This window comes from Podarcis tiliguerta, assembly GCF_965153285.1.
Source record: "Podarcis tiliguerta genome assembly, chromosome: 8".
Taxonomy (NCBI): Eukaryota; Metazoa; Chordata; class Lepidosauria; order Squamata; family Lacertidae; genus Podarcis; species Podarcis tiliguerta.
This window is the reverse complement of record NC_139541.1, coordinates 73,021,327-73,048,337: the sequence shown is the minus strand read 5'-3', so window position 1 is coordinate 73,048,337 and position 27,011 is coordinate 73,021,327. Positions and strand designations below refer to the sequence as shown.

The window sequence follows — 27,011 nt, the reverse complement described above, 5'->3', positions numbered from 1 at the left end:
GCAAGTCCCAAAATCAGAATGTTTTGGATGGCTGCAGTTAATGAAATAGAAATGTTCGCTGCATATGTTTTGCTGATGAACTTTTCATTTATTTTATTTGGTTTTGTAATATAGGTTTTAGCTTGATCAGAAGACAGAGAATTGGTCATTCATTTACAGGCACAGCAACTCATTCACAGACAGACCCTGCCAGCCTTTCTAGGATTATTTGGCATCCAGTAATGTGTGTGTGTGTGTGGGGGGGAGACGGCCCACTCTCATCCTCCTAGAGAGCACCATCATTTAGTTTTCCCATCATTCACAGACAGACCCTGCCAGCCTTTCTAGGATTATTTGGCATCCAGTAATGTGTGTGTGTGGGGGGGGGAGACGGCCCACTCTCATCCTCCTAAGAGCACCATCATTTAGTTTTCCCTATGGGAACATGGCCCACGCTTTAAGGTGCTAGCAATGGGAGTTTGCTGATCAGCTAAGGCCATTATCTTGCAACGAGATTAGCCTGACTATGCAAGTTGAAGATTCTAACCTTGCAGATACTGAATCACAGGCCTGGAAGGGACCCACTTATATCACCCAGGCCAAACCTATGACACATCATTGTCCTCAACCACAAAGTAGAATCAAACCATCAGCCCAGGCTGGGGAGTCCATTTCATCATCTCCTGAAGAGAGCATCAACTGCATGAGAGCACTTTGAGGAATCCCCTCCTCCATCTTCCCACAGCTTCAAAACATATTCTAGCAGTCAAAGGCTTGACTCTGCCCCTCCTCCTGTCTCAATGATTATTCTACCAGCTCTTCTCCTAAACACAAATTTAGGGTAGGTTGGTGGGTTTGTAGAAGGTCCACACACACAGCTGTGATACTTCACCCCAGTTTCAATGTTGAGGAGAAATAAATGTGAAGGATGTGAGGGGTCTATTCAGGTGTTCTGACTTCCAGCCAAGCTCACCCAGACCCCCGTCAAGAAGAGCAGGGAGTCTTCCACAGGGGGGACCTCAGCTGCCGCTAAGGGGAAGAAAGGCTACCTCAGTTCTCCTACTGCATACCCTCCAACATTTCTCCGATTAAAATAAGGATGTCCTGTTGAGGTGGGAGTTGAGGTCCACCAGCCCAAAGTAGGGCCTGTTTGAGAGGTTGGGTGGAGGGATACCAAAGAAGGACGTCAAAAAATGCTGGGGTGATCGGTTCTAGTGCTTTATTAAAGAAAGGTGCAGACTTAGAACGGTGTGCAGAGCTGTGGGACGGACACTGCAACAGTGACAGGCCTTCATGACTTGTCCATGCCCAAACAAACTTTCATATATTCATATACCTGAAGGAGCGGCTCCACCCCCATCATTCAGACCGGACACTGAGGTCCACCTCCCAGGGCCTTCTGGTGGTTCCCTCACTGTGAGAAGTGAAGTTACAGGGAACCAGGCAGAGGGCCTTCTCAGTAGTGGGGCCCACCCTGTGGAACACCCTCGCATCAGATGTCAACTATCCAACTTTTAGAAGACACCTGAAGGCAGTCCTGTTTAGGGAAGTTTTCCATGTTTGATGTTCTACCGTGTTTTTAATATTCTGCTGGGAGCCACCCAGAATGGGTGGGGAAACCCAGCCAGATGGGTGGGGTAACAACAACAACAATTTATACACAAAGCGGCATAAGCCAATTTGACCGGGTTTCCCCATTGCTTCACTTGACCAAATGAGGACATAGGTGGCAAATACAGTGGTACCTCGGGTTACATATGCTTCAGGTTACATACGCTTCAGGTTACATACTCCGCTAATCCAGAAATAGTACCCCAGGTTAAGAACTTTGCTTCAGGATGAGAACAGAAATCGTTCTCCAGCGGCGCAGTGGCAGCAGCAGGAGGCCCCATTAGCTAAAGTGGTGCTTCAGGTTAAGAACAGTTTCAGGTTAAGAATGGACCTCCGGAACGAATTAAGTACTTAACCTGAGGTACCACTGTACCCAGATCTTGCAGATTGTGGGTTTTGATTGTGTGCTTTATGCTTATGTGCATGTTTGTGGGGTTGGAGAGGACCAGTGTGGCATTTTCAGTGAAGCTCCAAGACGGGGGGGATAAGAGTTGTCTTTCATCTGGCGGAAACAAGAAATGGTGTCCAACTCCAAGGATACACCATTTTAGGCTGTGTGGTTATGACAGATGCTATAGCCTTTGTGGGGTCTGGGGCAGGGCCAGTCCACTCATGAGGCAAGGTGAGGCAACTGCCTTGGGCAGCAAAATCTATAGGGGCAGCAGGTTCAGCCTCCAAGGAATGTATTGCTCCTGTTGCTGGCGCTTCCGCAGTGGCTGCAACAATTGTGACAGCTCTTTGATGGCTGGATTTGCCTTCCCTTCCTTGCCTCTGCCTCTACTGTGGCCACTTGGTGAATAGGAGGCACTGCTGGTCTCCTCCCCCCTTGTTCCCAATACAGTGGTACCTCGGGTTACATACACTTCAGGTTACATATGCTTCATGTTACAGACTCCGCTAACCCAGAAATAGTACCTCAGGTTAAGAACTTTGCTTCAGGATGAGAACAGAAATCGTGCAACGGCGGCAGCGGGAGGCCCCATTAACTAAAGTGGTGCTTCAGGTTAAGAACAGTTTCAGGTTAAGAACGGACCTCCGGAACGAATTAAGTACTTAACCCGAGGTACCACTGTATATGTCTTTATTTCCCATTTCCTCCCTGGTGAGGGGGGACACAATGTTGTGGCTTGCCTCGGGTGTCAAAATGTATTGAGCTGGTTTGTTTGCTGTTTGCTGCTCCCTGTTCAACAAGTGTATCTGAAAATGAACAAATGTTACAAAAAGGCATGTTTCCAGGGAAGTCACATGCCTGTTCATTTCCTTGAGTAAAAAGAACCAAGCCTGATCCTAAACAGGTAAGCCAAAAAACAAACAAGCAAAAAAAATCCCCTGCAAAATTGGAACTGGTCTCAGTATAATTTATGCAGCCTTGATGAAACAGTTACTGGTCCCATTTCTTAGCTTCCGTTCTACAGCTTCCAGTCTCTCAGCCATCTTGGAACCACTCCTAAGAACTCAGGCCTTGAACAGGCTCAGGTCCAACTTTTCTCAGGAACCTCTTATGCCTTATGACCGCTAGGTGGCAACCAGAGAAACATACCTTGCCCACCACTTTGCAGATTCCATGAGCCCTGCTTCCCAGATAAGATGTTTCAAAGACAGCAGTGGTTTTGTGAGAGCAGCTACCTTCCATGTGTTGTCAGATGTGAGCATTTGACCACTTGGTAGCCTGTGTTTTCTCCTTTCTCCTTCATGTTTCATCCAGGATGACTCCAACCTTCCTGGTAGTCACTAATAATAATAATAATAATAATAATAATAACAACAACAACAACAAACTAAATAAATAAATAATTTTATTTATACCCCTCCGTCCCCAGCCAAGATCGGGTTCAGGGTGGCTAACACCAGGTAAAAACAATTGATTAAAATACAACTTAAAAACAAGATTAAGTACAACATTAAAATGCAGCCTCATTTCAGTAGAAACGCAAATCAATAGTGAAGAGGTCCTCTGGAATGGCTCTCATGCAAGCCCTGAGGCAAGCTGGTTTCCCAGTGGGCTGATGATGCTACAGTCGTCCAGGAGGTGGCAGGGTCAGGTGATTTATGTTGGATTTCAAATAGGGAGGGAAGAATCTATCCCTTCCCATTCTTACACATTTCTCATTTTGAGAAAACTCTTCACTTTCCTCTAAAACCCTGATACTGCACCCAGACCCCCCAATTTTCCCTATTTTCCAGGGACAGTCCCAGGTTTACAGAATCCATCCCAGTTTTTGATTTGATCCTGGAGTGTCCCACTTTTCCTTAAAGGTAAAGGGACCCCTGACCATTAGGTCCAGTCGTGGCCGACTCTGGGGTTGAGGCGCTCATCTCGCTTTACTAGCCGATGGAGCTGGCGTACAGCTTCCGGGTCATGTGACCAGCATGACTGAGCCGCTTCTGGCAAACCAGAGCAGCACACGGAAACGCCGTTTACCTTCCCACCGGAGTGGTACCTATTTATCTACTTGCACTTTGACTTGCTTTCAAATTGCTAGGTTGGCAGGAGCAGGGACCGAGCAATGGGAGCTCACCCCGTCGTGGGGATTCGAACCGCCGACCTTCTGATCGGCAAGTCCTAGGCTCTGTGGTTTAACCCACAGCACCACCCGCGTCCCTAGGACGTCCCTATTTTCATCAGAGAAATGTTGGAGGATATGGAGTTATTATGAGATGGTACCAGATTCCCCACCCCCTGCTTGATGCTCACAAACCTCATTCCCACAGGCCCAATGTGACTAATGGCTTTTCCTAAAGGGACTTGCCCAGAGTTTTACACCTCATTTAGTGAAATTCAGTGGCAAGCTGAGTTTGTAACCTTGGGAATGGAAAAAGGAGGAGGGGAAAAAAGAGAATTAACGATCTTGACATTTCTTGTTTTATGTGCTTTTAGGAGTAGCTCTGGAATGTGAGGAATGTTCCATCTTTGGAAATTATTGCACTGGACATAAAAAGCCATGCTCCCGGTATCAAGACACATGCAGTGTTTCCGTGACAAGCGTTAACCTGACTCTCAGGGGTAAATGGAAATGACCGAAGGCTACCAGAAGAATTCAAGAAATCCCTAATTTCCTCTTGTCTGAGTGTGGTTGGTTCATTGATGGTGTGCAGAGGAGGAGTTTGGCTCAACTGAGGCCCCTGCTGTCAAGGGTGTACCATGGGTTGCTAGCGCCCGGGGCAGGTCAAGTGATGCATCCTCCCCTAGTGGTCAGCCCCTTCGCTGGGCAGCATCTAATCAAGGGAATCTTTCCTCGCAAACTAGCCCCAACCTGGGAGCAGAGATAAGGCAGAGAAACATGGAACCAGGAGCTCCACTGTTGCCTTGACCTCCTATGTTTCGGCAATGCAAGTGGTTCCTTCAGTGCATTCCTGCCTTCCTCTTGCCAGTAGAAGGCTGGCCCAGGGGTGGTTCACGTGCAGGTGTCCCTTCGCTGGCCATGAGGAAAAGGAGGCATCACCTTGGCCTCGGCCTCAAAGGCTTTGCCCGGGCGCAACTTGCCTCCCTGCAGCTCTGGCCTCAATGACGGAGCCTGTTGTGGGCACATCTGGTTGTGCCCCCTCATAAATTTGCACCTGGGCAGTGCTTTTTTTCTTTAGGGATACAGTGGTGCCTCGCAAGACGAAAAGAATCCGTTCCGTGAGTCTCTTCGTCTTGCGGTTTTTTTCGTCTTGTGAAGCAAGCCCATTAGCGGATTAGCGCTATTAGCGCGATTAGCGGCTATTAAGGGATTACCGGCTATTAAGGGATTAGCTGCTAAAAGGCTATTAGCGGCTTAGTGGATCAGCTGATAAGCGGCTTAGATCAGCTGTTAAGCGGCTTAGCATCAGCTGTTAAGCGGCTTAGAGAACAGCTGTTAAGCGGCTTAGGGGCTGGGGAAAAAGGGGGGGAGGGGGAAAAAACCCCGCAGAACTCGCAAGACATTTTCGTCTTGCAAAGCAAGCCCATAGCAAATTCGTTTTGCGAAGCACCTCCAAAACGGAAAACCCTTTCGTCTAGCGGGTTTTCCGTCTTGCGAGGCATTCGTCTTGCGGGACACCACTGTACTCTCATTTTGACTCAAGGAAATTACCAAAATCGGGGAAAATAAATACAGTAAATGGAAAAAAAGTACAAAGATTCACAAAATGCTTAGGCGTATGCGTACCCCTGCGTACTCCCAGAAAAAAGCACTACATCTGGGGCTACAGCCCTGCCCCCACACTATGCCACTGCCTGCTGGGGTTAAATTCTCTGGAGTTTCCAAATCTAAAAAGTTACCCTACATTCTGTCCTCAAATGAGTTCACGTGGACCAGTAAGAAAGGAAACAAAGGCCGTTTCCTTGACTTGAAGTGGATTGAGAAAAATGGTAAAAGGATGAGGATGAGAGTGGGGCAAAGTGCCCGCTTTGTATCTAGTACACATTCAGTACCCAGCTCTAAATGGCTTGAGATCTCACTATCATCTACAGCAACCCTGTTAGTGGCTTTGGGAGCTACAGCCCAGTTGGCACTGACCCACAACCAGCCCCTCTTAGTGGTGGTGGATTTCCCTCCCTGCAGAGGTGGCATCTGATTCTCACATTATTAACATCCCAGAGGAAGTTAATGTCCACCTAGGCCAGGGGTAGGCAACCTAAGGCCCATGGGCCACAAACGGCCCACGGGAGCCATTTAACCAGCTCATGAGCCGCCCCCGAACCGAGCTGCCTGCTCAGCGAGTCCCCACGAGTGTGGCCATGTGCACTGACACGCGCATGTGCAATCTGGCCCATGGAGTGATCTCTGCTGGAGTGAACTGGCCCAGGCAAGGTAAACCTTGCCGACCCCTGACATAGGCATTTGTTTAATGGCTGAAATATGTTACTCCATTGAAATCATTAGCTGAGAAATCATTAATGACGATTCTTGAATGGGTTCCAGTCATTTTATTTGTTAAGTGTACCGCTTTGCTGTTTTGTTTTGTTTTGGGTTTTTGTTTGTTTGTTTGCCAACCTGGATTCCTTTCAGGAGAAAGGTGGGCTAGGGATTTAATAAATATGGAATCATGAAAATGGTGCAAGATACGCCAGCGGTCAGCCTTGAAATCATATGCTATGATGACAAAAGATGCTGAGGTGTCTGGTCAGCAGCTGTCCATCACTCATGCTGGGCCGTGAATGCATGTGTGACATCAAACACTGGAAGGAGGCCCAATGGGGCCACCACAGCCATGGGGAGGCCTGAAGAGGCCCTTTGTAGCCATGGGAAAGCCCACCAGGGCCTGCCATGAGTGCAGGGAGGCCCAATGGGGCCTGTTGCGGCCTCGGTAAGGTCAGGTGGAGCCCACCAGGGTAGAAAATATTGATGGTCCTGGCCTTCTCCTTCTAAATTCTGGAGGGGCCTCAGCCTAGATGACACCCCTGCTACCCACATTGAAGCTAAAGCTATCTCTTCTGTTTAAAATAACTTTCTTTCAATCCCTCCAGGGCAAACTGCTTTTACAAAGAGTTGCTTCTCATTTGAACTGTGCAACAAAGGCCCCCTCATCATCAACATGGGCTCATCGGGAGCATCAGTAACTGAGTCTCGTTGCTGTGGGGGAGATGCATGCAATACAACAAGACCCCTTAGTAGGTCACTGCTTGTCTCGTCCTTTCCTCATCCTTTTCATCGCTCGCTTGTTGCAACCTACTTACTGAGCAGTCATCCTGATCTTGTCCATTTGCAGGAGAATTAGAATACATTGGCTATTTATTGCGCTTTCATTCTGATTTGCCTGATGGGCAAATTTGTCCGGTAATGCACTTCCCAGTGCATTTCTCAATTAAATCAGCTTTAGCTGTGCAACCTCAGATTGAATCCCACCCCAAAATAGCAGTAGTCTGGAATTTCCCATATACTTGTTGCCAACTTCATGCTTTAGTTGGGAGCCGTTTCTTAAATATACTGTATTTACTCAAATATAATGCTCACCTTTTTTGGCCAAATTATGTTGCGAAAATTAAGGTGCGCATTAGATTTGATGGCACATTTACATTTGCCAGCAAATACTTTTTTTTGGCTTCAAGGTTCTGAAGATTGAGGTACATATTGGATTTGATGGTACGTTAGACTTGAGTAAATACGGTAATTTGGCACTCTTACAGAGTGATTGGGAAATGCACTGGGAAGCGTGAAATGCTCCTTCTGCAATAGTTTCTCCACCTTTGGTTCCCACCCTGCACTCAGTCTTACACTGGCCACACCCCAGGAATCAGCTTCGACTGGTTGGCTAAATCAGATGAGGGTAGCTGATGGGTCTCAAACCATTGCTGAATTAGGAACTTGCAAGACAGGGTCCAGTGGATTGAGTAGATGAGAGCAATTGTGGGTCCAATGGTCAAGAAGGTGGATTCTGCATGTTCGTAGAGGAAGTGGGGGCAGATGCGGCTGCTCAACCTGAGAAGGCAGCCCCTCTAGGAGAAGGAAAACTCTGAACCTAAACCTCCGCTGCCTTGTGGGATACCTTCAGGGAAGAAGAGGCTAAGGGGTAAATCCTACACAAATCCAGAGTGGAGTCCCTGAGATGGTTGGATGGTACCTTGCACACCTCCTTCCAGCAACTCCTGCAGTCATTGTTGTTGTTGTTGTTTAGTTGTTTAGTCGTGTCCAACTCTTCGTGACCCCATGGACCAGAGCACACCAGGCCCTCCTGTCTTCCACTGCCTCCTGCAGTTTGGTCAAACTCATGCTGGTACCTTCGAGAACACTGTCCAACCATCTCATCCTCTGTCATCCCCTTCTCCTTGTGCCCTCAATCTTTCCCAACATCAGGGTCTTTTCCAGGGAGTCTTCTCTTCTCATGAGGTGGCCAAAGTATTGGAGTCAAAGTATCCTGCAGTCAAGCTGGTGCCAAATGTATTGCTCTGCTCTGCTTTGGACCACATCAGCGAGCTCAAAAGGGGGGTGGGCCCAGTCATCTGGGAAGCCCAGGACCTCTATGCACACTGCCTAGGTTGATGCCCTGGAGAGGTCACTTTGGGGGTGCTAATACAGTGATTTGACTTCATCCTGGAAGGGTACTCCATTGCCTCTCGAGACAGACAGATGCCAAGAACGATAAGTTGGGTGTGTACAATGGCAGACCTTGCGGTCCCAAATTTCAGTGGTGCCCTGTGTGCTACCAAAATTGGTGCCCTCCCAATTCTTTCCTTCCATTCTAAAGTACATCATAATTATCGTTATGCATCCGCTGCAACTGAAGTGGTTACGCTTGCCTAAATTTGCCTCTGGTGTGTGGAAAAGACGATGTCCGGCAGCATCAAAGTGCAACCTCTTTCTGATTTTTAGGAGGCTAGCTCTATATACGTTTGTATTACTATAGTCCTAATTTTTCACTTAAAGCCTGTGTCATTTAGGATTTCTTTGGTGAACCCTCTATATATTTCGCCAACATCTGTGAGAATAGGAGCCACCTAGAAAGGGGTTGACATTTCTGGTAAGATGGTTCCCCATGTATGAAGCCAAAGATGGCAACAAATACTCTGCTGTCCTACCAAACATGCCATATGAGGCACTTGGCAGAATGGGAGGCACTTAAAAAGTGGCCTGATGAAGGAAGGGGCTGATATTTGCAGTCTTCTTCCCAATCCCTTTGGCCGCGCTGTTCTTCTTGCATCCCAAGCCTGATCGTCTCACCTTTCTTTCAGAGCCAAGGAGAAACACCACATTGAATGGAAAGGAATGCTCAGTTTGCCTACCTGATGGAACTGAGTGCAAACCCATTAAATGTGCTGGAGATGAGACCAAATGTATTGAGATATCTGGAACCACAAATGAAAGTAACTATAAATCATATATTCGTATGAGGGGGTGTTGGAGGGATGTGGTTTGTGTGAATCTTGTGGCAGAATGGCCTGACTCACACCTAGGGTCTTCTCTAGAGAAGGTAATCAGGGCGGTGGTGGGATGACAATCATAGACATTCTTTGAAGACAGTAAATCATCTAGACCTGTGGTTCCCAACGTGGGGCACACACAGCACAGGGGGCAAAAAAAATAAAAAGGTTGGGAACCACTGCCCTAGACCAATTGCAGTCTGGTTTCAGACCAGAGCCTTTGGTGTGGTGGCACCCACCCTTTGAAATGTGCTCCCAGTTTACATCAGGCAGGCACGTTCTGGGGTCTGCTTAGAATCACAGAAATATAGAACTGTAGAGTTGGAAGGGACCCCAAAGCTCATCTAGTCTAACCCCTTGCAATGCAGGAATCTCATCTAAAGCATCCATGACAGGTGGCTTAAAAGTCATTGCTTCCTTCAGGCTTTGCCTAAAGCACTGATCCAGCCATGTTTGATGCATTAAGCTGATATAGTGATTTGAAATGCATTTTGCAATTTTTAGTGATTCCTCCCTCTCCCTTGTGTTTTCCCCTCCACTCCCTCATCTAACTGTGTACACACAGAGAGAGAGAGAGAGAGAGAGAGAGAGAGAGAGAGAGAGAGAGAGAGCACTACCCTTCTCTGCTTCATGCAAGGGCAGGGCAATTGAAGTTCCCCAAGTGCCCTAACTTCCCTTCCCCTTCCCCAGCATCCCACTTGTAGAATTTGGCTCCTGCCCGGGTTAGCCAGCCACTGAGTGCCCACTACACAAACTGAAGAGGAGGAGAAGGAACTCACTGCCACTCTCCTGACATTGACTGTCATCTCCTTCAATTCTCTCTGCAGAAGGACAAACCATAACCACCACCATCCTCAAGGGCTGTGCAAATGAGCTTGCCTGCAAAGCAATGGAAATGGGCGACCCATTGCCTTTGGGCATGATCCAACCAGACAGCTCAACTAAATGCACAGATGGGGCGGCCAGTGCCACCCCAGGATCGCTCGGACTCCTTTTCCCAGTCCTTAACGCCCTGCTGCTGGTGAAGCTCCTTGCCTGAGTCCCCAGTTGATGCTGAGATTGGAGAATCCACTTTGAGCTATTCCTCTTTGCTGCTTGCTTGCAGCTATTATTGGGGCCACCTGCAGATGCTGTAGAACAAGGGCCAAACGCAACTCTCCAGTCTTGTCTGTCTGGACCTTGAGAGTCTTCCTGGGACACCTCCCTGCCCCTTTCACCCACCTTGAGCACTTTGGGCTGCCTGGAATGTGTCTTTGTGCTCCAATGATTCTTCCAACTTGCCTGTTTGGAAGACAGAGATGGATGGCTGAGTGTGTGTGCACAAACTAGTCTCCTATGCAAAGGAGAACTTTACATTTGCTAGTTCAGTTGCCTCTGGCTCTGCCTACTAAAGGCATGTGGCCCCCAGTGGGCTGTGCTGAAGGGATTCCCATCCCTGCTGTAGAGCTCCCATAGCCCACAGTCTAAAACAGAGATTTCCAAACAGTGTGTTGCAACAACACACTTGTGTGTTGGCTGCAGTGTGTTGCCCGAACGCTCCCCACACTCCTCCTGGGGCTGGAAAGGAGTTAGTTTAACCCCCAGTTTGCGAGTAAAATTGAATTACTGCTTTGAGAAATGATGCATGTCTATAAAGTGTGTCACCAACATGAAAAGTTTGGAAAGCTCTGGTCTAGAAGCACATTTTTACATCTACTGCCCTCCAACAAGTTCAGTGTTGACGGAGGAAGGTCTGGGTTGGTGTCTTTACTGGCAGATGCCATTATTGGGCTGTGTCTGTACAGCTCTCAGTCTCAAGCAGAGTTTATTCCATGTTTGGATGTCTGCAAGTGGTTCTCTCCGAGCCTTATTTCAATTTTCTCTTTGTGCTTTGCATTCGTTTGAAAATTGACGTTGCTTTACTGCTCTGCTGCTTTGTCATTTTTGGCATGGTGTATCGTTGATATATTGCAACCTACTTGGATGTTGGTGGTAAGAAAAGGTGGGCTAGGAATCCTTTCAGTAGTAAAGGTAAATAAAAGGTAAAGATAATTGCAATAGGTGTGTGAAAAGCACCTTTTCTCCAAGTAACTACAAGTGTTCAGACACAGGACGGTATGAGTAAAAGGCTAGCTTTGAATATAATGCTAAGTTAAAACATGAACCTGCAATTCACTTACATAATGTTGCACCCCACCCTAATTTCTGAGCAGTGCAAGATATCAGGGGTCCAAGTTCTGTGTTTCCTTTGGAAATGAGGCACAGAAGAGACTGTGGTGTCTTTATGATATATGGTTTATTTACACACATACACAAACTGAGTCTGGATGGAAAGAGCTCAGAGCATTCACATTTCAAGAGGGTCTCTTGCTCCTCCCATGGGTATGGCAGGATTGGATCTAAGAACACATCAGCCGTGCTCTTTGTCTCCTTGTTGCAGCCCACATAGGGCTCTTTGACAACTTTCTTCATCCTTGTCACAGTTAAGAGCCTGAAAAGGATTTCTCCCCAGACTACAGGCAATGACCATTTCACAGGGAGAGGAGGTCCATTCCTAGCCCCCATACATGTCGGCAGAGCATGCATAAGCACTCTGCCCCACCCCACCCTATTACGCCTCAACCAAAGGACCCATGCGTTGGCGATCACACATCAATTGGATACACCTAAAATGGTCGCTGCCTGTACATTATTCAAAAACGGAAATCCTACACTAGAGGTTTTAAACCTTTTCGAGTCCACGGCTCCCTTGACCAACTACATTCTTTCCCTGACACCCCTGTGGGGCTCAGAAGCCCAGTTATGTCACCCCTTGCCTGCAGAGCTGGCAGCCTCTCACCCCTTTTCGAACTCCCTCCCTTGTGGAGTCTTCCCTCAGCCTCCTCTCTTCTCCCCTCTCCTTGGGAGTCCTCTGGGCAGCTGCTGCTGTCGTCCCTGGTCACTGAGCACCTCCCCATCCCAACCAGAGGTGCCTCCTCACACTGCCCCACAAGGACCTGGGATTGTCTGTGCATTCTCATCTTGTGCTGATTGCAGTAGCCATTGTAGCACCATCCTGTTCTTTGTTTTATTATCCATTCCGAGCAGCAAGGGCTGATGGACTGGCTGGCTGGGCTCCCTCGCCTACTTGCTTGCTTACTCCATGGTCGCCTCAGCTCCTGGCAACCAGCACCCCCTGGCCAGCCCCAGAGGCACCATCCACCTAGGGAGCTTGTAGCCATGGCTGCTGCAACAAACAGCTGTGCAAGCCCTTGGGAGGCAGAGACGCAAGAAGGCATCAGAGCAGGGAGGGAAGAAAGAGGGACAGAGGCCAGCGTTGCCCACGGCACCCTTGACCATCATTCAAGGCACCCCAGGGTGCCACGGTACACTGGTTGAAAACCACTGTCCTAAATCCTTTTTGTCTCTGGCCACTAACACACGGATGGAGGAAATTCCTGCTGTGCCCCTATCCCAATGACAGACGACACACGACGGCATAGCAAGGTCAAGCGCAACAAGCCCTAAAAGTAGGGAGAGGTGGGCAGGTGTTCTGAATGCACACACCAAAAGAGGAAGCTCTGGGTCATGTGCATGGGCATAAATAGGTCCCTTGAAGCATTTAGACTGTGTCCCATTGGCCAGATTGTACCCAGCTTCAAGGGACCTACCAATCGGGTGTTGTGGCTAACCAATGGTACCCACCCACAACACAGGGTGTTGGTTGTCCAGGTCTCACTGTAATACATGCCCTCTTTAAGGGAGGACCCGATTTGGTGATTTGCCTGTTTCACTTTCGGCCTTATTGCCAAAGGTGACGTCATGTCCTTTAAAAGCAAGATTATTCCTATTAAGCTATGGGAAGTTTCTTTCTGGAAGAAGAGCACATCGAAATGATTTTTCAGGCTGAATGAGGATTGTTTTGTGGAAGAATGGAAGCCTTTTCCAGAAGATTTTATGGCATGGTGAATTCACGAGCAGGATTTGAACTATGAGCAACAGAAGGAACGAGAGATTATTGTATGGTAGTTATTATATAAATGAGAGAAGGCAGAGTGCCACAAGGGGGAGAAATTAAAACACCATGGAAAATGGGGTGGGAAGTGGGGGAGGGAGAGGGGCAAAGAAAAACTTAGGTTTTGGGGTGTACGTATATGTGATTTTTTTGGAAATTTAATAAAATGTAATAAGCAATGAAATGAGTTTTCAGGCTTCTTTTCCAAAATGCTACAATGCTACTTGGTGCTTTTCTATCACATGCTAGATGTTAAAAAGAGAGAGAGGGAAAGAGGGGGAATAAAAAAGGAAGGCTGGCATCAGTCTTGGTGGGCCTTCCAAGATGGGTGGGCCCAACCATGTCAGACATCAAGGCCTATCAATCCTGTCTGGTGTTGCCACCAGGCCTTCCCCCGCATCCAAGCCCAAAATTATTGCTGGAGAATGTTTGGATCAGCACCAGTAGATGCTTTCCGTCTGGATGATGCTAAACATATTGCTTTAAAACGTTTTAAGTGCAGCCGAGCACTTTGTGATCTGACATTTCTTATCAGCTCCCACTGTCGTGCACTTATGGGCTGGACAATATCCAGCATGGTGTCTGTTTCACGTTGTCTCCCCCGGCGTTACAGACATATGGGAGGTTGGCCTGGGCCAACGTTAAGAGCCTCTCAACTTTCATTTTAAAATAACCCTGCAAAGATCGTAACCCAAAGTTCCCCGGGGGAATTCTGTAAGCCAAAGGCAAGTCTGAGAAGAATGACTTGCAACAGCAAACCCATCAACCATCCTGGAAAAACCGGGGATATCCCAGTTTGGAAACTGTGTTTTTGTGCATTTTTGGGACATAATCTCTCTCCCAACCCCAATCCCCAAACACTATCTTCAGGGGTCTAACCCATATGGGAAAACTCTCTATTTGGGTTGAGATCAATGACCAGGGTTTCAGTTTTTCCAGATAGAACATATGGCTAATGTGTTAATAAGGGAACATGACCCTTTGAGAGAATGCATACCTTTTGAGATGTTTCTTTCGTTCTCAATATTAAAGGGTGTATAGGGAAAGCTGTACAGAATGCTGTCAGAATTAAATTCAATTCCAGGTACTTATCAAGAGCAATGGCAGAAAGACAGACGTATCAATATTTCTGTTGACTGGAAATGGATTTGGAACTTAGAGCACCATTATCTGTATGAACCTTAAAGAAAACTCTTATGAAGGGGGAACTCAGCCCATTAAGAATGACCCAAATTTTTAGGACTCAAATATATAGGAAGGGTTAGTCTCACATCCATCTTGGAACCATTCCTGGGAACACATGCTCAAGTTCCAACCTTTTTTCGAGAAACGCTGTAGCCCTTTGGACACTAGGTGGCAACCACATAAATATACTTGATCGCTGGAGAGCTCTTAGATGCCTTCTCCCTCTTTCTGGGAAGTGTTGGTCTGCAATAAACCAGCCCAGCTCTTTCAGATGCAAAGATCTTTTGCTGCAAGCAACGGATTTTCAAACCTGGCTCCAATTCTAGTCTCGAAACAGATGTCTGGTGCCATGAGCAGTGCTTTCCTCACCTGCCTCCTTTATATTTTCATACCTGCAGGTAAGTGTTTTGTGATTCATGGTTGTTGGTGGGGGGGGGGGCTCAGAGAGGTACAGGACCAAACTTTGGCTTGTATGCGCTGAGCACTGGGTCTCCTGTCCATTCCTCCACTTTTAAAACTTTTTTTTTTAAGGTTTGCATATGGTTCAGCTGGGCATGCCGAAATTCCCAGTGTGACGACAGCTGTTTGCTGTCATAATTTGCCCAGAGGCACTTGGTACCTTGATGCTAATTTGATTTGGGACCATTGTGTCCCCCGGAGTCCTTGAAGCACTTAAGAAATGGCCCTGATTCATGGGTACCCAGCGTTCTGTTCAGGGCTCATTCTAGAAGGCATGGGTCAGAGAGGTTTGCCCCATGCTTTCTAGACCCTGGTCCACATGGTCTTTTGTTTGTCCCTCCGCTTTCCCTGGGAAAACCCTCTGTTTATTGTTGAATCGGAACAAACGTCTACCTGCGGAAAAACCGATTATTCTGAATCAGTGGTAAACGGTGGGTTTTCCTGGGGAAAAGCTGTGTGGACCAGTGTTCAGTGCGGGAAAGTGGGAGGGAGGGCACAAAGAGCGAAATAAGGACACACTCCATTCTCATGCCCTGTGAACAGAGCAAACAATATGAATCTTAAAACACAGGCGCTACTGCAGAGCCATGGTTTCAGTGTTGTTTCAAGTGCTCAAGCTATATATATCATTTATTGTTTTCTTATTTGACGAGAATTGGAATATAGGCTATTTCTGCTAGGGGTTACTTTTGTGCTTAAGCATTTATTTATTTATTTCCTTTGTTATTAGGTTATTATGTTTTACTCAAAGTTGCCTTGGGAGACTTCCAGCTGTTAAAGGCAGCCTATAAATATTTCAAATGCATTAGTGGAATAAACAACACTCGCCTCCAGCCTCCCCCCAAATATCTTGCTTATTGTATTGATTGATTCTGATTCCTAGCATTACTTTGCCTCTGAGTGCTCTGTTTAAAACAACCGACACATTCCGCTAGTGGGCCTGAAGGTTTGTATATTGTTTTGCAAAGCACTTACATAGGATCTGTTTGCCTTTAAGTTTTCCGCATATTCATAATCTAATCGTCACACCCCTTTGTATGCCGAGCCAGTTACTGTGCTCTGTAAGTGAGGTTTCCTGGAGATGCCACCTTATCAGGACATCCGTTCCACACAGTGTACGAATTGGGCCTTTAGTGTGGCGGTATCTGCCCCTTGGAATGCCTTCCCCTTGATTATTAAACAGGTGCCACTTCTGTTGTCTTTTTGGCACCTGCTGAAAACATTACCCTTCCAGTGTGGTGTAGTGGTTAAGAGTGGTAGGCTCGTAGCCTGGTGAACCAGGTTCGCGTCTCTGCTCCTCCACATGCAGCTGCTGGATGACCTTGGGCTAGTCACACTTCTTTGAAGTCTCTCAGCCCCACTCACCTCACAGAGTGTTTGTTGTGGGGGAGGAAGGGAAAGGAGATTGTTGGCCGCATTGAGACTCCTTAGCGTAGTGATACAGTGGGATATCAAAACCAAACTCTTCTTCTTCCACCAAGTCTTTTCAGCTGAGAACTTTCCCAAGTGCATTGGAATTGTTTCTAAGTTTTTTTAAAAAAACTAATTCATCACTTGTTGTTTGACACCCTGGGCTCCTTTGGTAAGAAGGGCAGGATATTTTAAAGAAGCTGACCTTTCAGTGCAGAAGCACCCATACTTTGAACCTTGCTTCTAATTCACATCAGGTGGGCTCCTTCACCGTACTCTTTCTGACTACTGCTAAAATGATTTCTGTTTCAACAAGCCTACCCAGAACCACAGGACACGGGTGGCGCTGTGGGTTAAACCACAGAGCCTAGGACCTGCGGATCAGAAGGTTGGTGGTTCGAATCCCGTTGCTTGGTCCCTGCTCCTGCCAACCTAGCAGTTCAAAAGCACATCAAAGTGCAAGTAGATAAATAGGTACCACTCTGGCGGGAAGGTAAACGGTGTTTCCATGCACTGCTCTGGTTCGCCAGAAGCAGCTTAGTAATACTGGCCACATGACCCGGAAGCTGTACGACTGGACCTAATAGTTAGGGGTCCCTTTACCTTAACCTTTACCCGGAACCACAAAAAGTTGATTTGTGTTTCAATGTTTTGTTTTGTTCTTTTTTTAAAAAAATTTGTCGTGGATTTTAAATATTTTTGGAAGGTTCTATAAAGCTGTTTTAAACTCTTTTTATTGTTTTATTCTTTTTGTAAACTGCCTTGAGGTGAGGGTTTTAAAAAACAACAACAATCAAGTGGTTTATAAATTTGATGAACTAAAATAACTAATATAAATATAAATATAAATATAAATAAAATGTTCCATGGCTTTTTTTTTAGTCCTGACAATTAAAGAAGCCGGCTGACACCTGTTTTCCTTTTCCTTTAAGGGTTTTCCCTGGAGTGTTGGAGTTGTGAAACAACTGGAAGGAATTGCCAAGGGCAGAGGCAAACTTGCCCCATTGATTACGAAGAATGCGGTGTCCTTCAGTTGGAGAGGTCATTCGGTAAGGGCAAAGGACCTGAATTTGTGGGGAAAGTTTGGAATTGTTTTGACTTTTCTCTTTCATGCACCTGGGCTGATTGGATCATGCAGGATAGGTACTCCTCATCTGCACCTTAAATTAACAACAGTATCATACCGCTTTAAACAGACTTCCTCTAAACAATCCTGGGAACTGTAGTTCACTAAAGGAACTGAGAGCTGTTATGCTTGAACAGCAGGACTTTCCCTTCTGTCCACCCCTAAATGTGTTCTGCAGGGTCTCCCAGAGTATGAATTGGGAAGGGGCAGGCAGAGGCAGATTTAGGAGAGCCTTACTTGTTTGCCTGCACTGGGTGCTAAGCCAAAAGGGTGCCATAGGGGGTGGTTCCACAGTGACGTAGATTAGAAGATGAGAGGTAGTGGGGTTCCAAATTTTGGGACCACTGAAATTTGAATGTCCAAAATTTGCCAGGGCATGTATCTGCCAGGGAAAGGTAACTCCCCCAATCACCCATCAAAATTGGTATAAACTGGTATCTTTGTTGATTGTATTGATGGTGACTTCTCTGTATTATTGCTATTTTATTCTAATTGTGTTGTTATTGTTAACCGCCTTGAACACCATTTGGTGGAAAGGCAGGGTACAAATTTAGCGAATGAATACAAAATAATAACTGTGCAGGGGGCAGAGGTGGGGGAATCCAGCAGTGCTACCTGGGGTTGATGGGAGTTGTAGTCCAAACCATCTGGCAGGCGCCAGATTGATGGACAAAAGTGGGCTCGATGGACCTAACCGTAGCAGCAACCAGGTTCATTATAACATTAGGACAACAAGATGTTGAGCTCCATGGCCAGGAATTTTCTTGCAGCGGATACTTCTCTGCTGTATCAAACATCACCTCTCTTTTCCTTTCCCTACAGGACAAAATAAGCAGACAACTGTGAAGAACTGCACCCAATCTAACAGCTGTGACAAAGAACTTGCAGTTTTCAATATGGGCAAGAGGCGGACAATACTGGGCAAGATTTCGTGCTGCACAGCAGATGACTGCAAGAGCATTAACCCCTGTAGGTACTTTGACGCCTCCTTATCTCTCCCTGCTTACCATATTTAAGTCGGGGGGGGGGGGGATCCAATGTCTTCTTTCTTCCACGCACACCTTTTCCATTTTAATCTCACTGGGCTTGTATCAGTGAATGGCTTGATCCAGGGTTTGCCGAAGTGGTCCTCAAGGGCACCAATATGCCCTCCGGTACCTGCTAGGGCACCTCTCAAAACTCTAACATGCAGGAAGAAGAGAAGAGTTTGGATTTGATATCCCGCTTTATCACTACCCTAAGGGACGCAGGTGGCACTGTGGGTTAAACCACACAGCCTAGGGCTTGCCGATCAGAAGGTCGGCGGTTCAAATCCCCGCGATGGGGTGAGCTCCCATTGTTTGGTCCCAGCTCCTGCCCACCTAGCAGTTTGAAAGCACGTCAAAGTAAAAGTAGATAAATAGGTACCGCTCCGGTGGGAAGGTAAACGGCGTTTCCGTGCACTGCTCTGTTCACCAGAAGCGGCTTAGTCATGCTGGCCACATGACCCGGAAGCTGTATGCCAGCTCCCTCGGCCAGTAAAGTGAGATGAGCGCCGCAACCCCAGAGTCGTCCGCAACTGGACCTAATGGTCAGGGGTCCCTTTACCTTTAACTTTAAGGAGTCTCAAAGTGCCCAACAATCTCCTTTCCCTTCCTGCACCACAACAAACACTCTGTGAGGTGAGTCAGGTTGAGAGACTTCACAGAAGTGTGACTAGCCCAAGGTCACCCAGCAGCTGCATGTGGAGGAGCGGAAACGCGAACCTGGTTCACCAGATTACGAGTCCACCACTCTTAACCACTACACCACACTGGCTCTCAGGAGAGGTTGTTTGCTGTTCCTCCTCATTTCCCGCTTCTGCTGGCTTAACTTCTTGTTCCTTGAAGATACATCCTAAGACATGCCTTCATTTCAATGGTTACCAGTAGGCTGGGCCTCCACTCTGTTCTGAACAGAGGAGAGGTGCAAAGAACTTCTCGGTGTGTGACAGTGGCATGCAAATGTCATAAATAATAATAATTTGGTTGCAATGTCTTATCTTATCTCAGGTCTACCTGTCTCCTCTTTCTTGCAGTGCGTCCTAGAAAAATCACAGTTAACGGATTTAGATGCCCGTCTTGCTATTCTGTGCACGGCGTGTGTGTGGAAGAGTCTACGGAATGTTCCGGAGATGAGTACTATTGCGCTCAGTTGTTTCAGACCCCAAGTGCAGGTAAGTCATTCTGACGTGCTCAAGGTTATCCGATAAGAAACATCTCCCCTTCCCTGTGTATTTTCAACTTTACACATGAAGAGGGATTTGTTTGTTAAACCACTATGGGAATTGTAGGTCGCGGAAGTGGTGGAAATTGCCTCCTAACTATTCCCAGAATGGTTTAGCAAGCAACACTCTCCTCCCAGGGAACCCTGGAGATTGTATCTCCGTGAGGGGAAAAGCTCTCAGCACCCTTAACAAACTACAGTTCCCACAATGTCCCTTTTCACATCCTTGGGTAGTTTTGACAGCAGCTTTCATATGCAATAGCCCACTGAGGGTTGCCACCTGTCCTGTATCATACAGGATTGTCCTGTATTTCAATGTATAATGCTATGTCCTGTGATGATACAGCTTTGTTCTGTATTTCAGGTCTTCTCTCTCTCTCTCTCTCTCTCTCTCTCTCTCTCTCTCGCTCTCTCTCTCTCGCTCTCGCTCTCGCTCTCGCTCTCTCGCTCTCTCTGTGCCAAGTTAGGGAACCTCTTCAACTGCATGTCTTTGAAAGGGTGTGTGAACAGTCATAGAATCATAGAATCATAGAATCATAGAGTTGGAAGAGACCACAAGGGCCATCGAGTCCAACCCCCTGCCAAGCAGGAACCACCATCAGACCACTCCTGACATATGGTTGTCAAGCCTCTGCTTAAAGACCTCCAAAGAAGGAGACTCCCCTACACTCCTTGGCAGCAAATTCCACTGTTGAACAGCTCTTACTGTCAGGAAGTTCTTCCTAATGTTTAGGTGGAATCTTCTTTCTTGTAGTTTGGATCCATTGCTCCGTGTCCGCTTCTCTGGAGCAGCAGAAAACAACCTTTCTCCCTCCTCTATGTGACATCCTTTTATATATTTGAACATGGCTATCATATCACCCCTTAACCTCATGTATGTAAGATCTGGGTAGGCAATCACAGACAGATTTATAAATTCATGTGTATGTGTGTTTACATGTGTGTGTGCCAAATTCCAGAGGGGCCACCCTGTTAGGCTGCAAGAGGTTGCAAGAGATTGCTTTGAAGTCACTTCAGCACTGGATGGGGGGGGGGAATCGTCCCCCAACCACCCCGCCCCACCCTGTTCCATATTTTGCCAAAGCAAAGGTGGCAACCCTTTATTCTAGGCCTCTTCTGTCCTAGCTTCTCCACTTCCTGCATCTGGTTCTTGGCCAAATAGAATTAAGAATAGCATCAGAGAATTGAAGCATTGAAAGGGGCCCCGAGGGCCATCTAGTCCAACCCCCTGCAGTGCAGGAATCATTTTGCTCAGTGTGGGGCTCCAACCCACGACCCTGAGATCAAGATCTCGTGTGAGCTATTGAGAGGGAGAAGAGTTTCAGGGCCCTTCCATTCTCCTGATGTTGACTGCCATCTCCTGAAATTCTCTCTGCAGGAGGGAACACTGTGACCGTCATGAAGGGATGTGCAAACAAGGCTTACTGTGATCAGATGGAGAAGTTTGCCTCTGCGGCCAAGATGAGGTTGCTTGAGACAAGCCATTGTGTACTAGCCTCCAGAGCAGCTAGCATCATTCCAGAATTGTTTAGACTTTTCCTCTCTAGCTATGCTGGGCTCCTGTTTGTGACAGGCCTTCCGTGATCCCTGCATGATAAACCTGAGCAATTTCTCCTTTCCGCTCAGGCGTTATCCAAAACGTCGCCTTTTTGTGAAGAACGTAGAGCTAAGAGAGTCAAATCTACCAGGAAATATTTTCAAAAGAAAGAGCGCTTCCTGTATATATAATATAATTTATTATTTATACCCCGCCCATCTGGCTGGGTTTCCCCAGCTACTCTGGGCAGCTTCCAACAAAATATTGAAATACAATTATTTTATTTTATTTTTATTATTTATATTTTGGAAGGAGAACGGACACACGTGTAGCATTTATAATGCTGCAGTTGATGAGGAAACATGTTTTGAATAGTAACTCCTTTGCTGCTGTAGTTCAGCGATGGGGAACCTGAAGCCCTCCAGATATTGTTGGACAACGATACAAATATTTATTTAAAAAATCTATTTATGGACTGCTATTTCATTTTTTAAAATCCACAAAGTGCGTAAAACCATACAGTAAAAACATATGAAAAAGTTGAAAACAGACACCAATTAACCACTGTAGAAAGTTGTATTCATAATTGCCTGCGTAGGCCTGGGGGAATAGAAAGATTTCAGCAGGCATTTAAAAGTTGGAAGAAAAGGCACCTGCTGAACTCTGTTGCAGTGTTCCACAAGGCTGGGCTGATGATGTCATCAAGCACACATTACAAACTTGGGGAATGAGCAACAAGACTCATGCAAATGCAGAGGCGCCAGGTTGTCGGCCCCTCCCCAAGACTGAGGGACCCCGGTATGTGGTGCGCATGTGTGACATCATGCATGCGCCATGCTTGCATTGTTGTGCTGTTGGGAGGAGGCTGAGCGCTCCAGAGCAGCCGGCTGCTGAAGCTGCAATGTTTGTTGCCTGATGTGTGTGGTGTCGCATGCGTACAACATGTGGCCAGCCTCCTCAACACGGAAGGGCTCGGCCCACTTTCAACAAATATGGAGGGGGCCAAAGACACCTCGGGTCCCTAGAGTTGGTGTGCCTGTGCAGATGATCTCATTGCTTGAGCTGGGGATATAAGGGTTCAAGCGATTCCTGAGGCACCCTGGACCTAGGTTGATGGCAGGATGGGGTGGAAGGAAGGAAGGAAGGAAGGAAGGAAGGAAGGAAGGAAGGAAGGAAGGAAGGAAGGACCACCCAACTAACTAGTCACTGGGATGCTCTCTTAGGGACCATAGGACCTTTCACATATCTAATTGTCTGTCTGTCTGTCCCTAATCTCCACCCTGTTCAAAAATAAAACTTTCTAGGCCTGTGTAGTGAGATAATGAGCCACAATATGATGTGTGTATTTCTTTACATGCTTGCCTGTCACAATGCTGATTGTTGAAGTGCACAGTGGAATCAGGAGCAGAGTTGCTTTTGCACGATAAACATCTGTACATTGACAATTTCTTTCAATCAAATGACTACATTGTAAATGTTAAGAGCATGCATCGGCTCTGCTTGTGGACTGAAATATTGTTATTTGCATTTCTAGCCTACTTTCTAGTCAAATGAATCCCAAAGCGGCTTACAAACAATAAACAGTGTTCAATACTCCCATTGTTCTAGGCGCATTTTGCGACAGGGAATTTCATTAGTGCGAGAGGTTTCTGACCTCTGGGCACAGTACTGTCTCTAAGATTTCAGATAAAAACTGCAGAGTGAAAGGAAAGGTGGACCTTTTTTCTGCCCACTTCCATCTACTCTCTGAAGCCTGGAGAAGAGACCCTCTTAAGAATATTAGGGGGTGGACAGTGGGAAGGTCTAGACCATGTGAAAAATGAACATAATATTTTAGCTGCAGTTCATTCATTTTCAGCTTTGTATTCTTGTTGTAACAAAAGTGCACCTAGACATTCCGTTGTTGCGCCCATAACCTACATTTAAGGAGCCATTTAGCTCCTGGCTTTCATATCTCTGTTTCTAACACTGACAATAAATAACAGTAACAGAACATTGCAAGTACAGCATAAATCATGTAAGATTCTTAACAAATGACTTGAAAAACAATCACAATCTGTAAAACACCATTAGCAAAGCAGCAACTGAAAAATAAGAGGTAAATAGAGTTGATTTGGTTGCCTTTCAAAGCGTGTGTCTTTTTTTGTAGAGAGAAATGAAAGTTGTCCATGTTAGGATGTTGAACCAATTCCACTGTGCTACTGCTGGTGGCACTGTGAAATAGACTTAATCGTGTTTATTATCTAGGGTGCAATGCCATCATGATGAATCATGAAAGCGGATGAGACCAGGAAAGCATTACGTGCTATGCAGTACTTAAAAGCATTAAACAATTATGAGGAGCCTTATCCAAATAGGAAATAAGATTTCCCCTCTTCCCTAGAGACCTTTCATCAATGGTTCCCTGCAGCTGCTCTGAAATAAACATTCAGACCCGAGACTTCATCTGTAGGGAGCTGTGGGGTGGAGGGAAATAAAGGTGGAAGATCTGCAGAGCATTATTGGTCTGTAATGGGATATAAGGTCAATAATGGGTAGGTCACTTGTAGAGTATCGCTTTCCTGTATTACTAGAATATGGCCTTCCCGAATACAGGAAGGCCATATTCTAGTAATACAGGAAAGTGATACTCTACAGTCACTAAGCTATTTCCCCTTTGTTCCAGCCTGTTGGCAGGCAGTGCTGAGAATACTTGCTTTGCCCCGGGCACTTGCAACCCATGCTATGCCACTTCCTCAAGGGTCATCTAGTACAACCCCCTGCAATATAGAAATCACAGCTTAAGAATCCCTGATAGATGCTTTAAAACTTTCAACAAAGTTTTAACCACTTTCTAAAGTAGTTAGTTCCACTCTCAACAGCTCAATTTCTAATGGTTAGTGAGAACCTCCTTTCTTGAAACTTGAATCCATTGGTCTGAGCCCTACCCTCTGGAGCAGCTTAAGCAAAACGTTTTGATTTCCACCTTCTCCGATCTGCTCCGATGTGAATGAAGCAGAGCTGTGGCTGCAGTGGCAGTTATAGAACACAGAAGATGGAATGTCCAGGAGAAAGTGAAGCATTTGCCATAGCTGAGCAATGATCTTCTAGGCTGAACGAACCTCTACAGAGGATAACAGGACCTTAACTGCTGCAGTGTTCCAGCATTTTGGAGAGTCAGTCGAGATGGGAAGTCCTCAACACAACATATTAAAGCAAAAGGCATTTTGTTAATTGATATATGGCATACATATATGTGAGGGACGCGGGTGGCGCTGTGGGTTAAAGCCTCAGTGCCTAGGGCTTGCCGATTGTAAGGTCGGCGGTTCGAATCCCCGTGGCGGGGTGCGCTCCCGCTGTTCTGTCCCAGCGCCTGCCAACCTAGCAGTTCGAAAGCACTCTCGGGTGCAAGTAGATAAATAGGGACCGCTTACTAGCGGGAAGGTAAACGGCGTTTCCGTGTGCGGCTCTGGTTCGCCAGAGCAGCGATGTCACGCTGGCCACGTGACCCGGAAGTGTCTCCGGACAGCGCTGGCCCTTGGCCTCTTTGAGTGAGATGGCCGCACAACCCTAGAGTCTGTCAAGACTGGCCCGTACAGGCAGGGGTACCTTTACCTTTACCTTTTATACATATATGTATACACAGGAGCACATCTATACTCGTGCCCACTCCCATACACCCCCACTGGACGCCACACCACATGGCTGGATGTCCCATGTGTTGCTCCGCCCACTTTTGTCTCTAGCCACGCCCACTACCACTCATCAATGAAGGTGACCCTTAGATTTTTAAAAAAGCATCTCAACCCCTGTTCTCTAAAGGGACTTCCCAGATTCGTGCTGCTGAAAGGTCCTGGACCTAGTGTGCTTGGAGCAATAACCAGTGTTTGTCAAGGTTAGAGCAGACCTACTGAAATTAATGGCTATGAGAAACTTCCAAGCAGCCTCTACAACAGCTGCGCGGATGCTACTTGCCCAAAGATGGAAGGAGGACAAATCACCTACAAAAGAAGAATGGTTGATAAAGATGACATTAATTTTAATAAAGAGGACATTAATTTTAATAAAGAATGGGGAAACTTTATAAGTTACTTGAAAAAACACTGTAAACAATTAAAAACAATGGCAGTATTTAAAAAGCAACACCTGCAATGAAGGGAGAATTAGGATAAAAATGGAGTTTTAAGAAAATACAGAAAATATGGTACGATGCAGTTTAAAAAAGAATATCCAGGGAAACCATGGAGGGGGGGAGGAACAGAAGTTCTAGGATTCCGAGAATCCTATTTGGAAAACGATTACGATTTATGTGTGGTGATAATTGTTAAAAGTGAAAATGAATTAAATAAATAAATGCACTGCAATGAAGAAAAATAATGGGGGTGGGGGGGGTGGAGTGAGAAACTTCCAGGCATCCTCTGCTGAGCTCTCCTAGAAACAAGTTGCTCCCTCTAGCGGCCAACATCTTGTCCCAGAAATAGCTGTCATTCTAAAATAAGGGCTCATCCACATTCCATTTGCCTTGCTGCTTCCCCCCAGGAAAACCTGCAGCTTACCTCTGAATTGGAACAAACAGCAATCGGGCTTTCTGCAGGTGGCCATTTGTTCTGATTTAGAGCTAAGGAATGAGGGAGAGCAGCAGGGTGAAGGCAAAAGCACAGGGCAAGGGGGAAACCTCTCGAATTAGTTCTTTCTAGGCAGGGGACAAGCAGAAGTGAGGACAAACCCTAATGTGGATGTTGTCCAGTTTGGCCTCCTTTGTAAAGCTGCTATTGCTGTGATGATATTACTGCAACTTGGGCTGAGTCCCTTTGATGGGGTGAGAGGGCAGCAGGGCAGAAGGCAGGGAAAGTGTTTGGCCACTCACATTCCCTTTCCAGAAAGCGTTTCTCTGCTTTGTTCTGTAGAATGGCCCTGGCATAGTCAGAGACACCATTGCACCCCTGTGGTTTGAATCTCAGCCTGGGCTGGAATTATGAACACTCCTCTGAGCGTCTGCCTCCTTGCCATCTCCATAGTTGTGGGTGAGCATATTCGGCTCCTTGAGATGGGAGGCCTTTGAGATCTTTTTTTGGTTGGGGGTTGCTGACAATACCCAGCTTGTGTCAAAGAGCATCAGCGGTGGCTACTCCTCTCACCTGGCACAGGGATGAACGTCCCTGCTGGTGTCTTGCAGGTGAAAATGATGACATGCCTGTTCAACATGCCTGTTTACATATTAAATAATTTAGAGATGACATCTCTTGGCTGTGAACCTCTGGCTAGGTTTCATCTCTCTCTTGTGGCCTGTTTTGAGTTCTGCTTTGCTTTTTTGCTTTCCAACCTTTTAGTTCAACCTCCTCAAAAATGTACTTCAATGTACTTCAGAATATGCTGATACCTCCCTCTTGTTTCTCAGCGGCCCTATTCCTGCTATGCAACCATTACCCATCAGCAACTATGTTTGCTGTTAGAGGAAGTGACAGCCATTTTCTGACTGCAGAGGCCCCCAAGAAAGCTGCATTTAAAACAATGATGTTTAAAGCAAGCAAAGGAAGCCTGCTTTGGGCAGACTGGTACTAAAAAGATGTTAAAAGTGGTGCCCTAGATACAGTTGTACCTTGGTTTCCAAACAGCTTCGTTCTTGAACGTTTTGGCTCCCAAATGCTGCAAACCTGGAAGTGACTGTTCCAGTTTGCGAACTATT

At 46.5% G+C, this 27,011-nt stretch overlaps 1 protein-coding gene and 1 long non-coding RNA gene across 2 annotated transcripts; both read left to right on the top strand.

Moving 5' to 3' along the window:
- Positions 1-4,274: 4,274 nt before the first annotated feature.
- Positions 4,275-13,445, top strand: LOC310684862. The gene is made up of 4 exons (XR_014514897.1): positions 4,275-4,594; positions 7,022-7,165; positions 9,224-9,355; positions 10,240-13,445. It is a non-coding gene; the product is annotated as an uncharacterized lncRNA (long non-coding RNA).
- Positions 13,446-14,766: 1,321 nt separating this feature from the next.
- Positions 14,767-22,942, top strand: LOC310684621 (phospholipase A2 inhibitor gamma subunit B-like). Its single transcript, XM_083456024.1, has 5 exons — positions 14,767-14,968; positions 17,372-17,488; positions 18,388-18,534; positions 19,622-19,759; positions 21,188-22,942. The coding sequence occupies exons 1-5, from the start codon at positions 14,782-14,784 to the stop codon at positions 21,391-21,393; spliced, it is 795 nt and encodes a 264-aa protein (XP_083312150.1). The 5' UTR covers positions 14,767-14,781; the 3' UTR covers positions 21,394-22,942.
- Positions 22,943-27,011: the final 4,069 nt, after the last annotated feature.

Excerpts from the sequence above, each read along its gene's own strand:
- LOC310684621 (XM_083456024.1), top strand. The coding sequence starts at position 14,782 with ATGCCTTCTCCCTCTTTCTGGGAAGTGTTGGTCTGCAATAAACCAGCC. Across the intron at positions 14,969-17,371 it reads TTATATTTTCATACCTGCAG|GGTTTTCCCTGGAGTGTTGG; the intron begins GTAAGTGTTTTG and ends TTTTCCTTTAAG. Across the intron at positions 17,489-18,387 it reads TCAGTTGGAGAGGTCATTCG|GACAAAATAAGCAGACAACT; the intron begins GTAAGGGCAAAG and ends CTTTCCCTACAG.